General features: G+C 36.9%; 1 protein-coding gene across 1 annotated transcript; it reads left to right on the forward strand.

Moving 5' to 3' along the window:
* Positions 1-10,730: 10,730 nt before the first annotated feature.
* Positions 10,731-12,649, forward strand: LOC109242902. Its single transcript, XM_019409778.1, has 2 exons — positions 10,731-11,051; positions 12,518-12,649. The coding sequence occupies exons 1-2, from the start codon at positions 10,731-10,733 to the stop codon at positions 12,647-12,649; spliced, it is 453 nt and encodes a 150-aa protein (XP_019265323.1).
* The last annotated feature ends 9,741 nt before the right edge of the window (positions 12,650-22,390 follow it).

Genomic DNA, 22,390 nt, shown 5'->3' on the forward strand with positions numbered 1-22,390 from the left:
TGGCAAGGTCCATTACATGGTTCATCGGGTTCTGACAGGAGGAGCCCTCATACTTGCAGAAATGGACGGAGAAGTTTGGCCAAAACCAATAAATTCAGATGCAGTCAAGCGATACTATGTGTAACCATTTATGATTTCCTTATGTAATTTGAACTACGTCTGACCTGATTCCCGTTTAAGAGGGGATACGTAGGCAGCCTTATGGGTTCGATCACAATTCAATAAAATTTTCATTTCCCCCCGCAATTGGGAACTGGGGCAAAATTTTGAGGAGGACCCTCAAAATTCTGAAGTAACTTCAGTCGATCATTGCAAGCAGACTTCAGAAGCATCAACCCACTAAACTGGGGCAGAATTTTGAGGAGGGCCCTCAAAATTCCGTAGCAAGAAAGGTCGCAATATTTTGAACCACGTCGCGGTCGTTGGTTTATCTAAAGCTGTTTTTTTAAATATATATATACATATATCATACCTTTAACAAAACTCATGTATGCTTATTATCGAAATCGCTTTGTTTGACAACACTGCCCCGAGGGTACCTACAATATCACCATAAACAGAGCCGAGCCAGTCAAGCGAAGCCAGCGGGAACGCGAACTAACCGGTCCCTTTACAAAACTCACGATTTTTCTTTGGATGCAGGCACCCAAGTCACAAATCAGCAAATCCATTTACACACTCGTACTTTCAGGAATACAACTCCCGAAATTATCGCTTCACAACCACTATCCATACACGATATCCCCAGCAGCCACAATGTCGCAATCAACAAACAGCTATCCGCTATCAGCTAAGAATCTTTTACTACTACTCGTCTCTCAGCTTCCGCATAAGGCTACTATTCTGCCTTCCGAGGTTAAGCTCTACCTCCATTTGCATTTCTTGCATTGCATAAGGCTACTATTCTGCCTTTCGAGACTAAGCTCTGTCTCCATAGTTGCATAAGGCTACTATTCTGCCTTCCGAGGTTAAGTTCTACCTCCATTTGCATTTCTTGCATTGCATAAGGCTACTATTCTGCCTTTCGAGACTAAGCTCGGTCTCCATAATTGCATAAGGCTACTATTCTGCCTTCCGAGGTTAAGCTCTACCTCCATTTGCATTTCTCTGCATTGCACAAGGTTATTATTCTGCCTTCCGAGGTTAAGCCTTACCTCCATTTGCATCTCTTTGCATTGCATAAGGCTACTACCCCGCCTTCCGAGACTAAGCTCTGCCTCCATTTGCACGACTGAAATATCGCCACTTCGTTTAAATCTTGCATTGGCTGAAATATCGCCACCTTATTTAAATCTTGCATCGGCTGGAATATCGCCATTTTATTTAAGTCCTGCATTGGCTGAAATATCGCCACTTCATTTAAATCTTGCATCGGCTGAAAGATCACCATTTATATTTACACTTTACATCGGCTGAAAGATCGCCACTTATATTTACACTTTACATCGGCTGAAATATCGCCACCTTATCTTAATCTTGCATCGGCTGAAATATCGCCATTTTATTTAAGTCCTGCATCGGCTGAAATATCGCCACTTCGTTTAAATCTTGCATTGGCTGAAACATCGCCACTTCATTTTAATCTTTCATCGGCTGAAATATCGCCATTTTATCTTAATCTTGCATCGGCTGAAATATCGCTATTTTATTTACACTTTACATCGGCTGAAAGATCGCCACTTATATTTACACTTTACATCGGCTGAAATATCGCCACCTTATTTAAGTCTTGCATCGGCTGAAAGATCGCCACTTATATTTAGAGTTGTCAATATGGGCCGGGCCGGGTTAGCCCAGCCCAGCCCACGTGGGCTTTAGCAATTGACGGGCTGGGCTGGGCTAGCCCACCATTTTGATGGGCCTCATCATGGTCAGCCCACCCCAGCCCTATGTGGGCCGCGGTCCCCCACGGGCCGGCCCATCATTTTTAAAAATATAATTTTATATTTTTTCTTTAAGTTCTAACCTAAAAAAAGATAATTATTTAAAGTTAAGAAGTATCATGTTGGAAAAAATTCGCAAGACTTAATAACTTTTTATATTGTTCCAATACATCACAATAAATACTAAAAAAAAGTAAAAGACAAGACTCTATTTCATTCATTAAAAGTCAAAACTTAAAACAAATTATTCAAGAGAACGTTCATGATGTATATCCAACACATCATCTTCGTCAAACACATTTGAATCCGCTTGTGATAAGGTTGTCTTAGCATCTTCACTTTCATCTACAATTCATATGCAATATTAATTAGTTAAATATTAAAAATAATTAAATTTTAAAAATTAATAATATTTAAATTCACATAAAAAAATATTACAAGTTTGAGTTTTGGAAAACCTGTGCAGCCAATTTCGAGTAGTAACAAGTGTTTGGACATTTTCATAATAAATGCAACTTCTGTACTTTGTAAGAACACACCACCGATGCTAAATGTTGATTCCGATGCTACAATGGTAATAAGAATACTAAGTACATCACGCACCTTCATTGAAAGATCGGGATATTTTCTAAAATGGTCCTTCCAATACATGACAACATCCATCTCTTGAAACTTCTCAAGATCAAGTTTTGGTTCCTCTTAGTAAAGATCCAATTCTGACTTTCCATCTCTAAAGGCAATATACTTTTTATTTTTTATATATTTTAAATAAATATTTTATTAGGCCCACGGCCCAGCCCGGCCCGGCCTCAGTCAAGCCTCACGGGCCACGGGCTTACTCGGGCCGGGCTTAAAAGCCTCGTTTTTAAACGGGCTCCAAATATTTTAGCCCAGCCCTGCTAAATCACGGGCTGGGTTGGGCTGACCCAACGGGCCAAGCCCATATTGACGGCTCTATTTAGAACTGTGCTCGCTTCAATTGAAAAGATGAGTATTAAGATGGTCATAACTTATAATATATGGTATTGTTGAGTATTAATATTTCAACGACATGCCCATATTCTTTTGTATCATTTTTTTTAATTTTTGAATATGATCGGGTAATTGAGGTTATAATACTTGCGTTATTATATAGAGTCAACAATTGAAGTTTATTTATTTATTTTTTTTTGTATGAAGGAGAAGAAGAATAAAAGAAAAAGGACATTAGAAGTAAGTCTTTAAAGGTGGGCTAAGAAATGGAAAAAATTTCAAGTTATATACAAAGTGGGTTAAACTGGGTAAAAATTTAAATCACGGGTTTTGTACTCCCTTGTATGATTATAAAAGAGATCTAAGAAAGGTGACGCCTTTTTCGATTCTTTTCCACTTAAATTGCCTGATCTCAACCAATTTTCTTTTCTTCTTAATTTATTATTTTAAATAGGGTTAAGATATTCGTTTTATCTTTTTTAACCGCCTTTGGGAGGTAAAATGATGCTGTTAAGAAGTAAGCTTAGATCATGATCCTTGTGTTGCCCAAAAGTCTTGGATATTGTAAACATCTCCTGTGTTCTATTTACTAAAATAATATCATGTGTTATTCTTTCACGGTCTCTTGTGAAAATCTATATGTCTATATGAAGGAGGGACATGAGGGAGGTGATGTGGCATCTCTATTGTGTAGGAATCCTCTTTATCTTTTTTCTCATTTTTTTCATTCAATTTTTCGATTTTAATTATTTGTAAAATTCACACCATAATCCGTAACTCACTCACACCTCTTCGTTCGGGGGGTTATGACTATTCATGTCCATAACCTCCGATCAGTTAAATGTGTTTCTCTTCTATATTTCCATGTGAGATGAACGGTTTCGTATTATTCTTCGCATTAAATAATTCTGCTTACTATATATCCCTATCTCCCTGTTTCTCTTCTTTCTCACGCCTAGAGATGGCAATGGGGCGGGGCGAGGCGGGGTGGATGGACGCGGTGCGGGTTGAAATACATATTTTTTTTTTTAAGTCAACGCAGGTTGCAGGTTTTGGGGTAATTTGATCTTTCTTAGAATCTGATTATAAAATTCTTCAGCTAAGCCGCTAAACATACAGTTTTGATCATCATTATTACTAGTCTATGATTTATATCATCATTATTACTGCAAAACCAATTCACTTAATTGAATTCATATTTGTCCAGAAACTAATCCTAACAAGATTTAAAAATGGTCAGCAGATATAATCCAAAACGTTTTACTCCTTCAATTTTCTGGGTTTACTTTCTTTCTAATAATCCTTTTGATTCTTGATTTTAAAAGCCCTAAAATAAAGAAAACAACTAGCTCTGTTAGTAAAAGTTTTGTTATGCGGGGCGAGGCGGTGCTGGTTGAAACCGTCCTCCCCGCCTCATTGCCATCTCTACTCACACCTGACAGTTACCCCATTTGACCTCCCATTCCAGTTATGAAGGCTTCTATTATTCATATCATCACATTATTATTATTATTTATATGGAGATTTACTGACTCTGTTAATGTTTTAAGTTGTAGTTGCAGTATTTTGGTCTGCTTACTTGCAACTCATTTTGAACATGCAGTTTTTTATGAACGTAATGGAGTACATCATGTTTTTGTTCCTTACAAACTACGGGCAGGTTCGTAATATCTATATATAAATCTAAAGCTGGGAGTTGAAATAGTGATGTGGCACCTCCAAAACCCAGCATCTATATTTATCTTTTTTCTTGATTTTTTGAATTTTCATCCTTATTTCAATACAATCTCAATTTTTAAAATTCTTTCCCTGCACATAATTATCATGAGTCTTAAACAAGGGAAGAGGAGGAAATTTAGGAATTGAATTACATCTTTCCCTACATACGTTAATTATTAGTCTTAAATAAGGGAGCGGAAGAGATTCAATTTAATTGGGCAAAATAAGCAGGTTTAATGACTTAAAGAAGTAAATGCATAAATTAAAGCTGGTAAGGAAGTATAGTATTATAAATCAGAAACGGCTTCTCCGGTGAATCCTCACTCCTCTTATTTTTCTTCAATCCAATGAAAGCTCTTTGTATTATTTTAGTGATATTTTATTTTTTTATAGAGTAGAAAATATATTCTAAAGTTCTTATACTTTATTGGGTTTTACTAGGACATTACTGGCTATTGTGTGAAGAATAATTTGTATCTAATTTACAGAGATATAATGTGGCACTTCTCCAAGACTAATGACCAATTATTTTTATCACTTTTTGGCTTTTTTCTCTTATTCTGTCCAATTATTTGATTTATGGAGATATAACGTGGCACTTTTCTAGAACTAAAATGGCCAATTATTTTTATCAGTTTTTGGCATCTGCGCAATTAAAAGTATATACAATTTAATTCTTTTTCCTCCCTTTATTTAAGGTGTACATATAGTAACTCCAAAAATTAATTGACTGCGGTAAGAAATTTAAAAAAAGTTCCCCTCTTTCCGGTTTTTGCATAGTAATAATTGCCAAGAGAATAGATTTAATAAGGCAAATTGAAAGAGGAAAGAGAAAGAAAAAAAGGAAAGAAAGAATAAAAAATTGTAGAGGAAGTATAAGGCAGGGAAAAAATAGTAGAGTGTTCAGGGAATTGAGAAGGAAAGAAAAACTAGATCAATGAAAAAGAATTAGGAAAAAGTGTAAATGACTTGAGTTTAACAAATGGATTTTCTTTTTTATTTTTAGTTTCTTTACTTTTTATTTCATGTTTATTAAAAGTTTTACTATTTAGTGAAAAGAAAAAAAAATCAAATGCATATCTAAGTACACATTCATGTATATAAAAAATCAAATATTAAAACCATATGCGCACAACTCTGCCCCATACAAACTACTACAAGTCTCCTTAAAATTCATAAAAAAATCTGATAAGAAGATAGATTCATTAAGCTCAACTTCTAACAAGAATATTATCTTTTGTAACTTAATCAATATATAGAATAATTTCTTATATGCATTTAAATAAAAAATAATTATCTCCACTATCTGGATTGAATTTATAATAATTATTCTGTTCAATGACATTTATAGTGACCGCGCGAAGCGCGGACAATTTCTCTAGTTTTAATATAAAAGGAGACATCATAGGAAAGAGAACGAAAGGTGAGGACTTAAGTATTAAATCAAATTAGGCAAATCCATATGGATTGGGATCCCCTCCGGTGATGTTTGGTCCGGTATTGTTCAATAAGGTGTTGATTTTGTCACACGTGTCCTACATACTAATCAATGGACAAGATCTGATTAGCTAAAAAGCTAGTTTAACCATGGTTCTATTTCTCCTCTCAGCGGTTCTTATTTAACCCTTTTCAAGCTATTCTTTTTGCCTTTATTGTTTTTTCATTCTTTGCTCTCTGTGATTAGTATTTCTTTTATTATCAATATTAATTATTTGGTGGTGGAGAGAGGACTCTTCTTAACAAACATCTGCACTTGAAAAAACTTAAAAAAACCGCCCTCTTTCTCCATTGACGATCTCCACCAAGCGGTGGTTACGTTTGGCGGGGAAAGCGGTTATCAATGGCGAGAGGCAAGGGGAACGGACCAGGAAGACCAAGGAAAACACAGATCCTAGCTCTAGGAAGCTCCCTATCATCGAATTCATCTCCATCAACATCAGTAATCTCTCAAAAATCGCAATCGATGACACCAGCGGAAGCATCAATGGCAGAAATGAATGGTAACAGTTCTACTGTGAATAATCCTAGAAATATAGAAGTAATTGAGGAGAATAGAACAACAAAGGTTGATAATGGAAAGAGTAAAATTCTGAATGATTGCATGCCTTCATCTTCGAATGTAACGATCATAGAAAAAGTTCAAACAATTGTACGTGCAAATGAAAATTCTCAGAAATCAGAACCAAATAAGGATACAGAAGCTCCGGTATGGGCAAATTTGTTTGCTAGGAATCGAATGGCTTCTAATGGCCTTGCTCTGTCTTACATTCCTCCGACGATCGTTGATGGAAATGTAGTTATTCAATTAGATCCTAAGGAGACAACAAAGGAAGCTGATAAGTGGAAACATTCTCTGATTGTTGCTGTTATTGGGGAAATTCCTGGGTATAATCACATGAAGAGGTACATAAGCCAAAACTGGTCTACCACATGTTCTGAACTATTCTGGCATGACAGGGGATATTACATAGCAAAGTTCACAGAGGAAGAAGATTTGAAAGAAGTGTTATATGGGGGACCTTACACAATGAACAATAGACCTATCATCCTGAAAAGATGGTCTCCAGATGCTGAGTTTAATGCAACTTTTCTTAAAGAGATACCTCTATGGGTCTCTTTTCCTAATTTACCTATGACATACTGGAGTAAGGATTCACTAAGCAGGCTAGGAAGTGCAATAGGAGTTCCCTTATTTGCTGATGAATGTACAGCTAAGCAATCTAGAATATCTTTTGCCAGGATGCTGATTGAAGTCAACATAACTAAACCATTGCCAAATGAAGTCAAAATGAGGGATCCATCGGGGAAGATACACCGGCAAGTGGTGAGGTTTGAATGGCAACCTGAGTTCTGCCCTGACTGTCAACAAATGGGGCATGTTTGCAAACGAAATGAGGAAATGCAAAGGAAACAAATGCAGAAAACGATTGGAAGGACACAACAACCAGCTAAAGAGTGAAGAAGTAAAGAGAAGATAACACAGAACACAAATGTAGCACAGACAATTGCTGAGCAAGCTATGATTATTCCTAAGGAACCTGCACAGAGTATGGAGCAAAACAAATCCCCTAGAACTAATAGGGCAGCAATGACAAATGCACAGGGGCATACTCAGATGAATGGGAAAGAGACTAATTCAAAGGGGAAAAATGAAAGTGCTACTAGTTCTAGCAATGCACAGATTGGTATGAATTTTTCTATTACCACAAAAAATGTATTTGGGATTCTAGAAGGGGGATAAGAGGATAGGCAACCACCAGATAGAGGTGGTACAAATGAACATTTTAAATGACAATGCTTATGTGGAATGTAAGGGGGGAAAATCAAAGACATAAACAGAAGGAGTTAGCTAAATACATCAAAGACAAACATATAACACTAGCTGGATTTGTAGAGACTAGAGTTAAACAGCATAAAACTTCTGTAATTGCCCCTAAAATACCAAATAACTGGGAACTTGTGCACAACTATGACCAAGCAGCAAATGGTAGAATATGGATTATGTTTGACACAAATATTTGGCAGGTGGATGCAGTGGTTAAAGATGCTCAGTTTATCCATTGTAATGTTACTAGCACTAATGTGTGTTGTGCTATGGCTGTGGCATATGGATATAACAGTGCAGACTTGAGGAAAGGAATGTGGCAAAAGCTAAAGATACTGGCTCAATCTATAAATCAACCATGGCTCATATAGGGAGACCTTAATGCAATCAAGACTACTCAAGACAGAATATCAAGGCAGGAAGTAACATTGGCTGATATCCAGGACTTTGCAGACTTCTGCTCAGATACCATGACTACTGATATCCCTTGGAGGGGAGACTATTTTACATGGTCTAATGGTCAAATGGGAGTGGATAGAGTAATAAGTAAAATTGATAGAGCATTAGGAAATGGTGAATGGATGATGAAGTTTGGACATCTAACAGTTGAAGTTGGAGATCCATTCATTTCAGATCATTCTCCTTTGTCTCTGAAATTTGAAAGAAGGAATTCTGTTAAAATCCCATTTAGGTTCTTGAATGTTTGGGCTGATCATGAGGCATTCCAAAGCATAGTTACTAAAGGGTGGCAAGGAAGACAGCATCATTGCAAATTAGTAACCATCTGGAATAGAATGAAAGAAATGAAAGCAGATTTCAAGAATCTAAATAACAAAAATTTCAGAGATGCAGCAGTAAAAATTGAACAAGCAAGAAGGGAGATAATTGAATGTCAACAAGAGATGAAGAAAGGCTACACAGACCAACTAAGGATGATGGAGAAGGCAGCTAGAGAAAAATTAGAGAAGTGGTCAATCATTGAAGAAAAGATTTCCCAGCAAAAATCAAGAGCCCAATGGATCAGAACAAGAGATGGAAACAACAAATACTTCTTTGCAGTGATGAAAGAAAGAGCATGCAGGAAAAACATTACAATCTTAACAGCTTTGAATGGTACTATACTGACAGAACCAAAGAGTATTAAGAGAGAGATTGTAGAATTTTACAAATCACTTATGGGAAAGGCTGCTAATCAACTACCTGCTGTGAATATGCAAACAATGAAGAAGGGACCTCAACTAACTCAACAACAATCTGTGGAATTGATCAAAGCTATAACTAGACAGGAAGTTGATGACTGTATTCAGGCTATTGAAAATGATAAAGCACCTGGGATTGATGGGTACAATGCAGTGTTTTTTAAGAAAGCATGGGATATAATGAAGGAGGATGTTTATGAAGCTATCATGGAGTTCTTTGAAACAGGAAAAATGCCCAGGGTCATTAATTGCACAACTGTCACTCTATTACCCAAGATATCTAATCCTGCTACTATCAAAGATTATAGACCTATATCCTGCTGCTCAGTACTGTATAAAATCATTGCTAAGCTCTTAGCATCAAGACTGCAGAAAGTTATGAACTACCTAATTGATGAGGCACAAGCTGGCTTTATACCTGGAAGGAAAGGAGCAGACAATACTATACTAGCCCATGAGCTGATTAGAGCCCACTCAAGGAAGCACATATCTCCTAGATGCATGATTAAAGTGGACCTGCAAAAAGCCTATGACAGTGTGGAATGGAGTTATGTCCTACAGGTTATGGAAGGATTAGGATTCCCTCATAGATTTACACAATGGGTAGCAGCTTGTATCCAAAGTGTGAGTTACTCTATTTTGATCAATGGAGAGTTGGCTGAGCCTTTTCATGCAGCAAAGGGACTCAGACAAGGTGATCCAATGTCATCCTTCCTATTTGCTATAGCCATGGAATACCTAAGTAGGCTACTGACAGAGCTGAAGGACAAGAAGCAATTCAACTTCCACCCAAAATGCAAGAAATAAAGCATTACTCACTTGAGTTTTGCTGATGACCTGTTACTATTTGCTAAGGGGGATAAGCATTCTGTGGCAATGCTGAAACAGTGCTTTGATATTTTTTCTGCAGCCTCAGGCCTTCAAGCTAATCTAAGTAAAAGTTCAGTTTACTTTGGAGGGGTAATAGACACAGAACAGGAAGACATCCTTCAGCAGTTGGGCTATATACGAGGTGAATTACCTTTCAAATACCTAGGAGTCCCTCTAACTACTAGGAAAATGAAGGTAATTCAATGGCAACCATTGATTGAAAAAATTGTAGCAAGAATTTCTTCCTGGACTGCAAAGAAATTGTCATATGCTGGAAGAATCCAACTTATAAGAGCAGTACTTTTTGGAATTCAATCCTATTGGTCTCAAATGTTCCTTATTCCAACCAAGGTGATCAAAACTATTGAAGCTTATTACAGGAGTTTTATATGGTCAGGGACAAATAAAATAATCAAACGAGCTTTGATTTCTTGGGAAAAAGTTTGCAGGCCAAAGAGTGCAGGTGGATTAAATATCATAAACCTGAAGCAATGGAACAAAGCAGCCATTCTCAAACTACAATGGGACCTAGCTTCAAAAAATGACAGACTGTAGATCAAATGGGTGCATATGTACTATATAAAGGGGCACCCTATATTGAGCATCAAGGAGGCTAAACAAGCTAGCTGGATGGTACAAAAAATCCTGACTATCAAAGGGCCAAGTCTTCAGATTCGAAAATAAGGAAGCAAAGGTAGTGTCATCAAACAGTTATATTTGCAACAACTGGGAGCATTAGACAAGGTAGAGTGGAAAGCAGTCATGTTCAGCAACTTAGCTAGACCCAAAGCAATATTTTCTATGTGGCTGATCATTCAGGAAAGGATGCTAACGGCAGACAGGCTGAGCAAATGGAACATGAACGTGGATACTACATGTGTATTCTGCAAATGTCAACCAGAACACCATCATCATCTGTTCTATAATTGTTCTACTATCATGGAAGTATGGTGTGACATATTCAAATGGCTACAAATTCCAGTACCAGCTAATACATGGAGTCAGTTACTATGCTGGTTTGTGGGGAAAGCAAAGAAGAAAACAGCTGAAGGACAACTGCTGAGAATGGTTCTAGCTGAAACAGTATATAGCATATGGGTGGAAAGAAACCATAGAGTTTTCAAGAAGGTGTATAGAGATAGACAAAGCATTGTGAGAGAAATTATCTACATTTGTAATATTAGAGCTGTAGGTAAACTCAAAGATGTTCTACAATACAAGTTTATATAGGAGGGGGGCAATAGAAGTACTATAATGTAAACTAGGCAATAGTGGCAGGGAGTATAGAAGGGATACGTAGTAGTGACTCATACTGGCTGAGTTAGCCATATTTTTTTGTAATTTGCTGCCTTGAATTAATAATATTTGAATTACCTAAAAAAAAACATCTGCACTTGCCTCGCCTTATTCAAAATAGTCCAGGGAAGAAATAGGCAAATACCAATTATCAATGTCCCGAAAGGGTACCTGGCGATTAAAATAGGGCAAGTAGAAGATAATGTTTCATACTTCAATCACCCACTTTTCATTCAATTAATCAAAGAGGCTGAGGCAGTAAATTGTTTTTATCAAACGGGTACACCACCATTCCTTGTCATGTCGAAGACTTTTATTTGATGTGCTCAAATTAAGATTGATAAACACCACAACCACCAATTTCTTGTCCGATGTTTTATTGTTCGAGATCCTAAATTGTTTTCTTTTCGAATGTATTGGTGAGATGAAAAATGACGTCCTACATGAATTTGTTTCGCGGCTATGCATGAGATAGAATTAAAATGGCTTCGAACCACTAAACTCAATCCAGACATCCCAGAAAGAAAGCAACCTTAGGTGATTTCACCGATGCTAAAGTGGACGTGAACAGATCCAGAAAAGAACCATGATTCATAATTCATTAGCAAGGAGCGAAAGAAATTATGTTTGGTAGTCTTGACTACATGGACGTAAAACAGGAGAGAGGAGAAACCATGGTTAAACTAGCTTTTTTAGTTCAAAAAATCTTGTCCATTGATTAGTATGTAGGACACGTGTGACAAAATCAATACCCTATTGAACAATACTGGACCAAACATCACTGGAGGGGATCCTAACCCAATCCATATCTATATATAAAGCAGGGATTTATCTTTTTCCTGTTTTTTGCTTTTTTCCTCTATTTTTGTTCATTTATGTTTTCAATTATCATAAACACCTCAAAAATTGCGTTGTTTTGCACCGATAAAGGGCTGCCGGAACGTGGACACTCCGTTACAAAAGCTGGCCAGTATTAATAATTAATTAAAAGTCTTAACGGAAATAATGAACAGGTAACAGAAAATCGTGAATGTATTCTTTCCATTAATTCAAATTTCAAAACTGAAAATAACTTTCTTCACCTAATAATGGAATTTAAAGGAATACTACTCCCTATATATTCTTTTGCACTTTTGCTCAAGCGTAGGGAATTCAACGGGTTTACACCAAAATATACATAGACTTAATTCTCCAGGTTGGTACTTTTTCTTTTTGCGTAATCGGAAATTGTAACTACTACTGTTTTTTTGTAGGTGCAAGAAATGGCAGGATTTCCTCTTAATTGTTTGACAGAGGACAGTGATCCTGTAATTCTACCAAGTAGACTATTGGGGAATTATGGCCCTAGATGGGATGCGATGAGAAGGAAAAAGCAGAACATATAATTTTACTTTATAATTTGGTAAATCTTGTTCATATGTTCTTTCTTCTTGGCCTATTGTATGAGATGATATTTGGCTAAGCTTATAAGTTGGTCAAACTGACTTATAAGCACCTTTTGGCTTATCTACGCGTTTGGTAAACACCCAAAGTGCTTATAATCTAAAATCAACCATAAGTCATAAGTTGGTCACCCCCAACTTATGACTTTTTAGCTTATAAGCACTTTTAGTTTGACCAAGGTTTTTAGTAGTTTATCCTTAATAATATTTTCTAATTCACAAAATATTTTTCCCAAAATAAATTTTCTAACTTTCTCTTCATTCTATATTCATTGTTCATCTTTTTCTTTACAAAGAAAGTTTTTAATTTATAATCTTTTGTAAAGTTTTTAAGGATATTTTAGTCATTTTAATAAAAGAACAACTTATCGGCACTTTTCTATCAAACAAATCAACTGCTTATTATCAGTTTCAGCACGTCTATCCAAACTCGTAAATGTTTATTTCAAAAATCAGCTTCAGCACTTAAAAATGCTTTTCAGCACTTCAAATTTATCAGCTATTTACAATTACCTAATCCAAACGGGCTCTCAATCTCCCGTGGTGGAATAAATAATTCAACTCAGAGGAAGTACTTAGATAAGATTCCACTAGTATTTTTACTTGCGACAATTGTAGTTACTTACCTAAATTTGATATTTTTCCTATTAGTGATTCTAGACATATATTGCTCTTGCAAATGCTCTATAAGATTCTTCCTTTTTAAAACTATTTACGTGAAAGGAAAAACAATGATGTAAGTGTTCTTGTAAGCCTTCTCCATTTAAAATCATTTTTTCTCCTTCTCCTTTTCTGTTTATTTGCTTATGGCGAGATCTTCTTTTTGTTGAGAGGAGGGGGAATTATTTTTGTGAGCACGTAATTTTTGGAAACCCCCCTTAGGATTTGGTATTGATTTTGATATGTGAGCGTCGTGTACGTGAGGTGATGAGTACGTACACGAGCTAATTGTTGTAAAAACCTGATTTCTATTGAAAAATAACCGGTTTTCTTCTTATTTGAGTTATACTAGCATGTGTAGTATCCTGTTAGCCTAGAATAGCATGTCTACGTGCCTTAATTGCTTATCTGAACCATGTGCAGCATGCTTAGTGGATTTCTTGCTTATTCCTTGACTTGTACTTAGCCTAAACTGTAGGCTCCTGGCTGTAACTGTTATTTCTATTGTTTGAGCTGCGTATTTACTTTGGGACCCCCTATCTTGCATATTTACTTATGGACGACGGAATGGCATTGCGGGAGATCCCCCTATCTTGCATATTTACTTTGGGACTACGGAACGGTATTCCGGGAGATCCCCTGCACATTTACGTTTGGAACTACGAGACGGTATCTCGGGAGATCCCTTGTTGTTATCTCTGTGTACTGAGCTGTTACCTTTCTATAAATTCATTCTTGTTAAATTTCAGTCTTTATTTTACTGCGATATTATTGTCCCGTCTTGTCTTTTCATATAAATACCAGTAGGGCCCTCACCTGACCTCGTCACTACTCGACCGAGGTTAGGCTTGGCACTTACTGGGTACCGTTGTGGTTTACTCACGCCTCTTCTGCACATATTTTTCGTGTGCAGATCCAGTTACCTCCTACCAACCTCGAGTTAAGTTGACGGTTTCTGCTGATCAGGAGACTAAAAGTTACATCTGCCCGCGTCCGCAGACCTCGGAGTGCCCCTCTATCCCTTATGTCGATCCTTCTTTTATTTCTTTAGACACTGATGTATAGAACAGTTAGAAATTCGTAGAAGTTTGTGCCTTACAGTGTTCCGGGTCTTGGGAGAGTTGTGAATATCTCGAGAGTTGCTTATTGTATATATCGAGCGACATCTTAAATTGCTTATTTAGAATATCTGTTACTGTTAGTTGTTAATTTTCATGTTTTCATTTTATTTTCGCTAAGTGTTAGGCTTACCTAGTCGTAGAGGCTAGGTGCTATCACGACGATTCACGGAGGGAGAATTTGGGCTGTGACAAGAGAAGGGAATACGTATAAAGATGGACATACCTAAAGAAGAAAACGGTAGAGAAATAACCAAATAAAGGCCTAGAATCCAAAAAACCAAGCTCAGCAACCAACAGAAAACAACAAACAGAGAAACAAGAAGAGATACGAGCTTTAGGCCTAGAGCTCACACACAGCAAATGAGGACAGCAGCAACACAGAAGAAACAACCTCCGATCCTAACTCGATGGAACTTTTTAGAGTGTTTAAGTGTAAAAATCAATGTAAATATCAGTGTAAATTGAAGGAAGGATTCTTCACATGTTAATCTACCCAAAATCCAAGTATTTAACTCAAATATAGTAGAAATTACTTACCTCCAAAAGCTTGGTGAAAAACCCCTCTCAAGCAGCTCAAAAATTGCCCAACAATGGTGTGAAATGAGCCAAAAACGTCTAAGGCCCGTATTAAATGAAGGCTACTGCCTTCAGTGATTTCCGCACCTGTGGTCCTAGGCCGCACCTGCGCCACCGTATCTGCGGACAATGGTCCGCTTCTGCGGAACTCCACTGAGCCGGCTGGGGCCGCTTCTGCGGAAGGCCCACCGCTTCTGCGGAGAAAGGGCCGCATCTGCGGTTTCTGGGCGCCCACCCTTGGCCGCATCTGCGAGTCAAGGCCCGCACCTGCGAGCTCGCATCTGCGGCTGACCAACCGCAAGTGTGGTTATGACAGAAGCTGGGCATTCAGTTTTTGCTCAATTTTTTCAACTTGGTCCGAGCCTCGTCCGATTGACGCCGGGGCCCCCGGATCCCCGCCCGAACACACCCACAAGTTTGAAATGATAAAACGGACTCGCTCGAACCCTCTGAATGCCCGAAACAACATTAAAACTAGGAATCACACCATAAAACCAATTGATTCAAACTTATGAACTTCAAGTTCTTCAATTTACCTCCAATGTGCCGAAGCATACTTATACTACTCGAATTGACACCAAATTTTGCGTGCAAGTCTTAAATGACATTACGGAACTATTCCCGATCTCGGAATCCCGTTTGGACCTCGATATCACCAAAACCCGCTCTAAACCAAATTTAAAGAACTTCTAAAAACCTTCAAGAACCAACTTTCACTATTATGCGCTAAAACGCTCCCGGGTCATCCAAAACCCAATCCGAACATATGCCCAAGTCCGAAATCATCATACGAACCAATTGGAACCGTCAAATCCCAATTCCGAGGTCGTTTGCTACAAATGTTGACCGAAGTCAAACTTGGCCTTTCAGGCCAACCTTAAGGAACCAAGTGTTCCGATTTCAACCCAAACTCTTCCAAATCCCGAACTAACCATCCCAGCAAGTCATAAATCAGCAAAAGCAAGTACGGGGAGTCTTATTTAGGGGAACGGAGTTTTAAAAAGTAAAACGACCAGTCGGGTCGTTACAACCTTAATGGACAACGTGCCATTAAGTTATAGTGCGGTGAATAACTGCGCTATATATAAAATGGTATTCAATTTTTCTTTTACACTTATTTGTGTCGTTTGAGTCCAAAAAGACCACAATTAGGTTTCGAATTCTAAATAAGAGGAGTCATGTCAATAATACTTTCTCTTCCTTCTTAAAGTAGGTTCCAACTATGCGATGTTAAGTAGCATAAATGGAGGTACCTCTTGATGAAAATCAGCAACTCTCTTACGAGAGGACAAAATTCATTCAAAGTTTCATATAGCGTTTATCTTTTCTTGATAGTTGCGAGAAATTAATCGATCAGGTAGCCGAAGCAACTGAAGGTACTGAGGAAAGAGAGAATTATAAGGCATTATCATTGATTTTTCAAGTATACTTTGTTTGAGGTGACATAAACAATTTTATCTTGGTAAGTGAACATTTTTTTTTAGTACTTTTAGGTTAAGATTTGCTCTCTCTCTCTCTCTGAACTATCTAATGCAAGTCCTCCTTTTTATAGTTTTAAAATTATTATCTTTCCATTAAAAAGTTCATGAACATGAAAGTAAATGAAAAGATAATTGTTCCAATGAGAAAATAATCTTTTGTGGCTACTTAGAATTTGAATAAAAAGATGACATTTCAAATTTCTTGTGTGTCATTCTCTGGTCTCTTATGTATAAAAATGAAAATAATCTTATAAAAAAGACATAAACTAAAATTAAGATTGTAAAGGATTATAAAACTTTTACAAATAGATACAATTGTGAGATACCAAATCTGAAGGCCTTTATATATTATATTCAGATATAGTAGTAAAAGCTCAGAAAAGAATGCAAGGTGTCAAAGCCGGATTCAAAATAAAGATTGAGATAAATATACGAATTCAAGGTTGAGATAAGACATGAATTCAAGATATTGAATTGGGCATAAGAATGAATAGTACACTATTGATAATTAATACTACGATCTTGATCAACAGATACATTAAATTTTTTTAAATTTATTTTAGTAATAGATTGTTAGAATTGGGCATAAGTGCATGACTTTTTATTTACTACTTCTACAGGCAGGGGCGGATGCACGCCTACCGAAGTGGTGTCACGCGACACCGCTTCGTTGGAAATTTTTACTAAATATATGTATTAATACTGCACAAAAATGGATAAGTAGGAAAAAATGACCCCACTTACATAAAATGTGTTGGTTAAAGGTTATGTCTTTGATTTTGCTCTAAGAGGTCAAAGGTTCAAAACTCAACTAGCACTTTTTTTATTTGCATAATATTTGAGAGAGCCTTTGTGGTTAAAAATTGTGATGAAGTGATTGAACTCAGGACCTTTTCTAATTCAAAACTCAACAAAATCAATAAACTAAGGCTATTTCTTATTTAAATGTATAATAATCAAATCTATATTCCAGTTCTATAAATTTCGACATCGCTTATAAAAATTTCTGCGTACGCCCCTGTCTACGGGGATTTTAGAGTTATTACATAATAAGATGGAAGATTCTTGGATTCAAATTTAGAACTGCAAGGTTTCTCGCAATGAATACTGAAAGAAGAGGAAGTAATAATGATTAAAATTAGCTGCCATAATATTTTAATATGAAAAGAACGACGAAATTCAGACCGCTGAGTAATATGCATGCTATATATATATGTTGGGCTAAAACGCTCTAAAGATATTCTTAACATGGTGTGATATTGTCCACTTTGGGCTAAGCCCACACGGTTTTTTCCAAAAAGCCTCACACCATTAAGAGATCCCTACACTTAGGTGTAGACTCCCAATCTTTTCAGCTACCAATGTGGGACTTTGTTCGCACTACCACGATTAACGGGTCTCCCCCTCGAACTAAGTTCTATGTGGCCAATTGTCACGATCCACGGATCAATTTGCGAGATTCATTGTGTGCCACCCACATTATTAGAGTATTATGGCAACCGAAGCCCGCAACTAGCTTCTTCTTGTGGGCGCACCGCCCCGCACCATCACTTTGCCATCTCCATACTCGGCCTGCCGAACCTGGGCTCTGATACCAGGTGTTGGGCTAAAACGGCCCAAAGATACTCTTAACATGGTGTGATACTGTCGTAAAAATAGCACAGTCTAGCCAGTTTTCGAACTGGTCATTCAAAAATAGCCAGCGTTTACCAAGTCAATGAAAAATAGCCACTATTTTGCTGCAACAGAGACTGGTCCAGCATAATATACTGGAGTTCGGTGCACCTGTGTATGAACTTCTAGCATATTATGCTGGAACTCCAACACACGGAAAGTTTACTGGAGATTCAAGCACTTGTGTATGAACTTCCAGCATATTATACTGGACCGGTATACTTTGCTGGAACTCCAGTATATTATGCTGGAGTTCTAGTGTACTTATGCTGGAACTCCATCATATTATGCTGGAGTTCCAGCATACTTATCCTGGAACTCCAATATAATATGCTGGAGTTCAAATATACTTGATGTTGGGCATATTTTGCATGTTTCGATATTAATTTACTCGCATTTTTACCGCTCTTTAATTGTATTTGATATCGAATATATCCACAATTATGCAATTATGGAGATTATACTAATTATTTTATATTTGATAAATTAGGACAAAATATGAATAGAATGGGAGATATTTTCTCAAGGTTGGAAGAGCTGGCATGCACGTGAATTATGGTAAAATTGTGGAAAATAAAATATTAGAAGAAGTGCATTTGGTTGAGAAGGTTCCAAGTCAGCAATAAGAGACAAAACCTACAAAAGGAAGTTGAAATCACGATAGGCAACTAATTGGTTTGGCAGCAACGACAAAGAAGCAGCAAAGCGACGCGGGGGGTTCTGCCTCGCATTATAGGCTGCGACGTGCCTTTCCGAGTTCGAGGCACTTTTGTCTCCTTTTTAGTTTTGGACTTGGTTATTTCATCTAGGCTTTTTCCTACACTTATAAATAGTTATTAAACACAAATTTTTACATAACTTTTGACGAAAGGAGGACGTTTTTGAGAGGAAAACACAAGCACAGAGCCGCCGTAGAGGCCGAAATTCATCCGGTTTCATCTTTTCTTCCACCAAACTTAGTAATTTTTATGTTTCTTTGTATGATTTGTTGTTTGGCTACCATGTCTATGTAGATCTAAACTTCACTTTCTAGGGTTGTGGTTCTTTCATGACTATTGTTATTCGGATATTGATTTTGATTTCTTAGTTTATCATATTGGTTTATTTATTCAATCGTGCACTTAATTATTTGATTACTTGATCATCAATTGAATACTATCTACGAATTTAGAGTTGAACTCGAAAGTGGGAATTCTAGATCGCATATAGGATTGAGTAGAGCAAGTTCTTGAACCTGGGCATCGGGGAACGGATTCGCGGTTAGGATAGACATATACCTAATTACCTTACTTGGTTGATTTACAGGAATTATAAATGCGTTCTTGTTAGTTCTAATTTCATAGACATATAGGCGTTAGGCTAGCTTGAATAAGCGAGTAAGAACTCGACAGATTCTTATGAGCAATATTAACCCTGTCAACCAATAAATGAGATAAATTAATTAGTCAATTCAATAGAATAATACAATATGATTGTTAGATAGCCCATAACCCTAGATCGTTTTCATAATATTGATAACATGAAAATCTGCTCTTCCTCTGTTCAAAGTTCATTATTTATTTTTATTTATTTTAATTAGTTTAGAATCAAATACTTCTAGGTTTAATTCTTGTATAGATAATTAGGATAGTCTAATTTAGTTAATAGTTAATCACAAGTCCTCGTGGGTTCGACATCCGACTTTTAGTCACTTTATTACTTGACGATCGCGTATACTTGCGTGTGCGTTTGGCCGCAACAAGTTTTTGGCGCCGTTGCCGGAGACTTAGAAATTAACTATTTTTCTAGATTAGACTTTTAATTATATCCTTTTTTTGTATATATTTTTATTTTTTATAAATATTCGATATTTTTCTCTTAGTGTGTTTCTAGTGCTCTCAGCATGACATCTGGGGATAAAATATACGGAGGTAAGGCTATTGATGAAGACGCTTGGTTGACGGAAGACTTTTATGGTTCGTATTTTTGGTCTTGTCATGGCCTGACTTCTGGGAGATCTGAATTTGAATATGGGAATAAGAGTTGGTATTGGGACGGATATTCTCGATTATGGGAATATGCGGAACGACGTTGCCTTCTAACAACGTTGGTGAATGATTGGTCTAAGGAGAGGGTTGATCTTGCACATGAAATTAATAGTTTTGGCTTGGCTGTGCACAACATGGATGTATGATTTGATTGTAAAGGTTGATGCATGTAACGCCCAACAATTTAATGATGAGTTGTGTGAAGCTGAAAAAAATCTTCTAGACCAAATTAAGGAGCTAAAACGAGAATACCAATCATTAGACCATATTTTTCTTGAGGATGCCAATGTTGAGAAGAGTGCTCTAGAGTCATGTGAGGGAGTAGATAACATTACTTTTGGAGAATTGAGTGTGTATTAATGAGGATGTAAATAGTAGTAAAAATCATGATTTATGACGCATTAGACCTTATTCAAATTATTTTTTCACATTGTGTTTAGATAGTAAGATAGTAAAAGCCATCTGAGCCAATGAGGGGGTCAAAGAGCGAGGATGAGAGTGCCTATATTCTTGAATTTGTTGTGCCAAAAAGTAAAAATTACATTCCTCATCTAAAGGCCAAGAAGTGCAGAGTGAAAAAATTATTACTTGGCCAGGTTATCATTGTAGCCCCACCACTGGAGCATAGCTGAAGATTGGATGCCATGTTAGGGGTACAATTCATAAGTTCGAGGTGGAGGAAAAAGTGGTTCACGTCGTGCCGCGATGTTAAATTAGGCGCTTGTTTGGAGGCAACCCGGCTTTACTGCTTTCTTTTATTTTTGATTTTTTTCTTATTGTATTATTTTTGTAGTGTTGTTTTATTTTGTAGGATTTTGATCATATGGAGCAAAGCCATAGGAAGTGTGCAAAAGTGAGCCATGTGGTTGGAACTAAGTGTGGGGTGCCCGCACAAAGGATCGTACCTGGGAGAAGTCTGAGTATCCCGTGAGCTGCTAATGCTTCGGCCTTTGGCCTACCAAGGAGTCTCTTTTACCCTCTTATTATTTACAGTGTGCATTGAGTACATTGCACAATTTTATGTGTGGGGTGAGGAGATTGTTTGGATAATTTTTTGTGCTATCCTAGGTTAGTTGTAGTATTCTTTCTTAGTGTAGAAGATTTTATGCAAAGAAAAAAAAATATTTGAAAAAAAAATGAAAATAAAAAAAAGTAGAAAGTTTGGACTTTTCCCGACGATGGATTTTGTGGACACTTTTTTTGAGGGACTAAAGTCTAAACAAAAATCCAAAAACATGTCTTTTAGCGTTCTTAGGTAGTAATAATCCCCTGTGATTTTTCTTTGTGCATCGGTTCTTTTCCATGGGATGTAGTTTGAACCGGGTAGTAGTATTTTTATTTATTTTTAGAGTAGATTAGAATTTAGGGAATAAATGGAGGAAGAAAGATGAGATTCCCAGGCACCTTGACTTGTTTGATAGTAACATATTTAGGCTTTGACATGTGTAGTATCTTCCCTATGATTTGAAATTATTGATGATGCCTTGCTTAGTTAGATAGCATGTTTTGTGACGCCTATTTCTCGTTTTCTTGACTAGTGTTCACTTTGCGCTTAATGCTTAATATCTCGTGGTTTCGTGAATACTTGCATTGTTTGAGGGTCGGAATGAGATCGTCCTTAGTGAGTCATGTGCCATGTGTTGTGAGGTTTTTGTGTAGTCTATGTATTTTAATTAAGTCTAGAACTTGCCCGGTATGTGAGTTGAAGCGAAATTTTAGGTGATGCTCGATTTGAGAAATGATTTTAGGCTTTCTTTGATCTTTTTGAGCTTAATTGCTTATCACAAATAAAATCTATTTAAACCTTTTGAGCATATAGACTTTTATTTGGCACCCGCATTACAAGTCTATATCCTTTTTGTTCTTAATTGATATTTTTTATCCTTTTACCTCTTAAAGCACTTTAATTGTTAAATGAGCGCTAAAAGAAGTAAGGAGGGACTAGCGTGGGGTGGCTTTTGAGTGGAACCAATGAAAGAAAGAAGGGTGCACTTACTTTTGTAAAATAATACACCACTAGCGGAAATTGAAAAAGAAAAATAAAAGAAGAAAAATCTGAAAGCAAAAGAGAAGGAAAAATATAGATGAATAAATTGTTGTCTTGTTCTTGCTAGTGGGTATGAATTAAAGTAGTGCTTAAAGAAG

The sequence above is a fragment of the Nicotiana attenuata genome, unplaced genomic scaffold (genome assembly GCF_001879085.1).
Source record: "Nicotiana attenuata strain UT unplaced genomic scaffold, NIATTr2, whole genome shotgun sequence".
Taxonomy (NCBI): Eukaryota; Viridiplantae; Streptophyta; class Magnoliopsida; order Solanales; family Solanaceae; genus Nicotiana; species Nicotiana attenuata.

Coding starts and splice junctions, on each gene's coding strand:
- LOC109242902 (XM_019409778.1), top strand. CDS start 10,731: ATGTTCAGCAACTTAGCTAGACCCAAAGCAATATTTTCTATGTGGCTG. Junction 11,052..12,517: donor GAATGGTTCTAGCTGAAACA/GTATATAGCATA, acceptor GTTTTTTTGTAG/GTGCAAGAAATGGCAGGATT.